This window comes from Ipomoea nil, unplaced genomic scaffold, assembly GCF_001879475.1.
Source record: "Ipomoea nil cultivar Tokyo-kokei standard unplaced genomic scaffold, Asagao_1.1 scaffold0666, whole genome shotgun sequence".
NCBI lineage: Eukaryota > Viridiplantae > Streptophyta > Magnoliopsida > Solanales > Convolvulaceae > Ipomoea > Ipomoea nil.
The window spans coordinates 1,060,195-1,063,816 of NW_017617094.1; the positions used below are offsets into that span (position 1 = coordinate 1,060,195).

The 3,622-nt window shown below is 48.2% G+C and overlaps 1 protein-coding gene across 1 annotated transcript; it reads right to left on the reverse strand.

The window, feature by feature from the left end:
* Window positions 1–1,383: 1,383 nt before the first annotated feature.
* On the reverse strand, window positions 1,384–2,301 carry LOC109174845. Its single transcript, XM_019324073.1, has one exon. The coding sequence runs from the start codon at window positions 2,299–2,301 to the stop codon at window positions 1,384–1,386; it is 918 nt and encodes a 305-aa protein (XP_019179618.1).
* Between the last annotated feature and the right edge of the window lie 1,321 nt (window positions 2,302–3,622).

Below are 3,622 nucleotides of genomic sequence, written 5' to 3' on the forward strand. Positions count from 1 at the left end.
GCCAAAGCTTGCATCGTGTAGACTGGAATTGACGCTAGGGCCGATTGAGTGAGGACGCGACGTCCCCCTAGGCTTAAGGATTCTCGTTCCCAACCTGCCAGCTTTTGTTTCATCTTCTCTAAAATGTATCCAAAAGTGTCGTTTGAGACTCTTTTATGAAGAACCGGAATGCCCAAGTACTTCCCCATGTTGCCGGAAACAGGAATACCCGCCACCTCTCCGAGTTGACGTTTTATCCTGTCACAAGTGTTAGGAGAGCAATAAATAATGGACTTATTAAAATTAATAGACAAACCTGACATTTTAGAGAAATTCTCCACCACAGAAAGAATGACTTTCAGCTGTTGAACTGAAGCCTCGCCAAAAAGAACCAGGTCATCTGCGAAGAACAAATGAGATATACCTGTACCCCCACGTGCCACTTTGAAGGTTTTCCAAGAGCCTTTCCTGACTTCTTCTTGAATTGCCCAGGAAAGGATTTCCATGACAAGAATGAAGAGATATGGAGCCAAGGGGTCTCCTTGTCTCACTCCTCTGCCCACCCCGAAAGCGGGCAGTTTACCACCATTCCAATTAATGGCAATGGTGCTCTCTTTGAGGGCGAAGAGGATGAGTGAGATCAATCTTCCGGGCAAGTTCATTATCGTGAGCACAGACTCTAAGAAACCCCAATCCAGGCTGTCATACGCCTTATGGATGTCAAGTTTGAGGATCATGAAGCCTTTATTACCCTTTTTTCTCTCCATACTATGGACCACCTCTTGAGTCAAAACGACATTGTCGAGGGTAGACCGGCCTGGCAGGAAACTGTTCTGGAAAGGGCCAACTATTCTTCGCATGATGGGTCTTAGCCGATTAACCAGAACCTTAGAAACGATCTTGAAAATCACGTTCAAGAGGGTAATAGGCCTAAAGTCCCCCGCGTTTTCCGGTCTGTCTTTTTTCGGAATGAGGTTCATGTAGGCTTCAAGCATCCCTGTTGGCACGGTACCTGAAACAAGACACTGATTAACGAAGTCAGTGACCGACTCACCCACCATGTCCCAGTACTGTTGGTAAAAGGCCGCTTGGATCCCGTCGGGCCCCGGACTCCCGAACCGCTTCATGCTGAACACGGCAGATCGGACTTCATTCCAAGTGGCTAAACGGATAAGACTCTGGGCCTGTGTATTAGTGATGGCCCGGTCACTAGGCAAATTTAGCACCATTCTATCCTCTCTTTGGTTCCTGCCAAAAAGCAATTTAAAATAATTAGTGATGTGATCTTTAATAATTAAGGGATTAGAAGTCCACTCACTGTTAATTTTCAGCATGGTTACGCGAGCTCGGTTCCTCCTAATTAAAGTGGCCCGATGATAAAAAGTAGTGTTCCTGTCACCATCTCTAATCCAATCTTTCCGGGATTTTTGGAACCAAAAAAATCTCTTCTTGTTTGAGAATGTTATTGAGGTCGTCACGCAATCTCGATTCAAGATTAACCAACCCCCTGTCGAAACCATAATTTGGAGAAGATTGGATCCCCGCAATGCGGGCTTGCAAATTCTTTTTCCTATGAAAAATATTCCCAAAGGTTTTATGGTTCCAATCTTTGGACAGCTTCCCCACCTTGTCGATTGCCCCTGAGATGTCACCTGGATGGGCCCTCCAAGCCTGGTGCCAAACGTTCCGGTAATCATCTCTTAAAAGCCAGGCCGCTTCAAACCTGAAAGGTCTTTCCCTTCTGTCGGGAGGGGATCCGGCATTACTGGCGAACTGGATAGGGTGATGATCAGAGTGGGTACAAGGAAGGATGTGAGCTTTTCCTTCCGGGAAGAGGAGTTGGGCATCCATGTTCCAAAACACTCTGTCGAGTTTTCTTCTTAGAGTGATTCTATCACCAACTTTCCTGTACCAAGAAAACCTGAGACCGGCGGTGCCTAAATCCATCAATCCGCAGTCATTGCTGGCCTCAAGGAACCTGTCAACCGCGCTGGAGACAATATCACCACTGCCCCACTGGTCAGAATGCCCCGTGATGTCATTAAAGTCGCCCAGCATGATCCAAGGGTCTTGAAAGGAGCTCGAATAAGACCTGCACTCATTCCAGAAAACTTCTTTTGCCCTAAGATTGGGCCGTACATAAGCAAAGGAAAAACGAATACGCTTACCATCCCACCGGTTGACCAAAGCATGAATGGTTTGTGAGTTGTGACCCACCACCGAGAGAGGAACACGCTCCTTATTCCAAACGAGCAGAAGACCCCCGGCAAAGCCAATGGAGTCAACCATGAACGATGAACTGAACCCCAACTTGTCCGCCATCTTTAACAAACCATCGGCCGCCTTGGTTTTCGTTTCAAGAAAACAAACGGCACCCACCTCAGGCTATTTTAGGATTTCCCTAGCATGCCGTCTCGTGCCCCCACTTCTCACCCCCCTACAATTCCAAGAAATTAAATTCATTGGGAACGGTTAGGGGGGGAGGAAACAGGATTACCGCTTTCCTCTGGAGCGCAATTCAAATCCATGGTATGTCCAGGATTGGCGGGGAGGCGCCCAAATATGAAAGTGCCCAAACCCGTAGCATTGTCCGTCCCTAATGTAGCGGCGGGATTATCAATTTCCTGCTGCCGCATAGAAAAGGATGCCACTTTCTTGTTTTTACCTTTAGCCACTTTCTGACCATTGGAATTGTTGGAGGGTTCTGTTCGTGGGATTGGCGGAGGTCTACCCGTCTGGCCCTGTAGAACAAAATTGAGATCAGAAGCTGTTAAGTCCAAGGGAGCAGTAGACCTACCAGGATTTTTCTGATTTTTTCCTTTGTTTTTGTCCTTTCCGGTCTTTGCCGCTGGGACCTCACCGCCACCAACCGATTCTTCTGGGCATTGTTGAAGAGCCGCAAACATGTTGGCAGACTTATCCACCTTCTTTCCCTTCTGCGGAGCTTTTTCCGTCATCCGCTTATTCTGATTAGTCGGCTTATTATTCTTCTTCTGTGCAATCATCCAATGCCCATAACGGGTCCTCTCCATTGGTTTAGCAACAGTGATAGTTTCCACCCCTTCCATCTCTTGTGTCTGTGTATTTTCACCTTGAGTAGGTTGGACGGGAGTGGTCTGTGTATTTTCACCTTGAGTAGGTTGGACGGGAGCTGCCGGAACTCGCTTAGGACAGTCGGAAGAACGGTGCCCCACTTCACCACACTCAAAACATATGGTGTGGAGTCCCTCAAATTCGACACACTGAACTTCGTTGTCGACTATGATCATTGACGCTAACGGTTTCTTCAGATCGATTTCCACGGCAGCCCGCGCGAAACGACCCTTCTCCACCCCTAACGTCATCCTGTCTAGTTTCACCGGAGTGCCCACATTCTCAAGAATCTGTTTAACGGCGTCATCCCGAAAGTATTCGACCGGGAGGTCCGGGAGCCGCGCCCAGACTGTCATTTTTTCGACGGCGGCTTTCGCCGGATTGAAACGCGGAGTCCATCGTTGGGGAACCACGTAGTGATCGAACACCTTCCATGGACCATCTGTAAGGACTCTCATACAATCCTTGGCCAATCCGAACCGTGCGACGTACCAGTTATGTCCGAGATCGATCAACTCGAACTTCCCTTCGAGATTCCACATCCTGGACA

Bases quoted from the DNA above. Each gene is read 5' to 3' on its own strand.
- LOC109174845 (XM_019324073.1), bottom strand. From the start codon at position 2,301: ATGGCGGACAAGTTGGGGTTCAGTTCATCGTTCATGGTTGACTCCATT.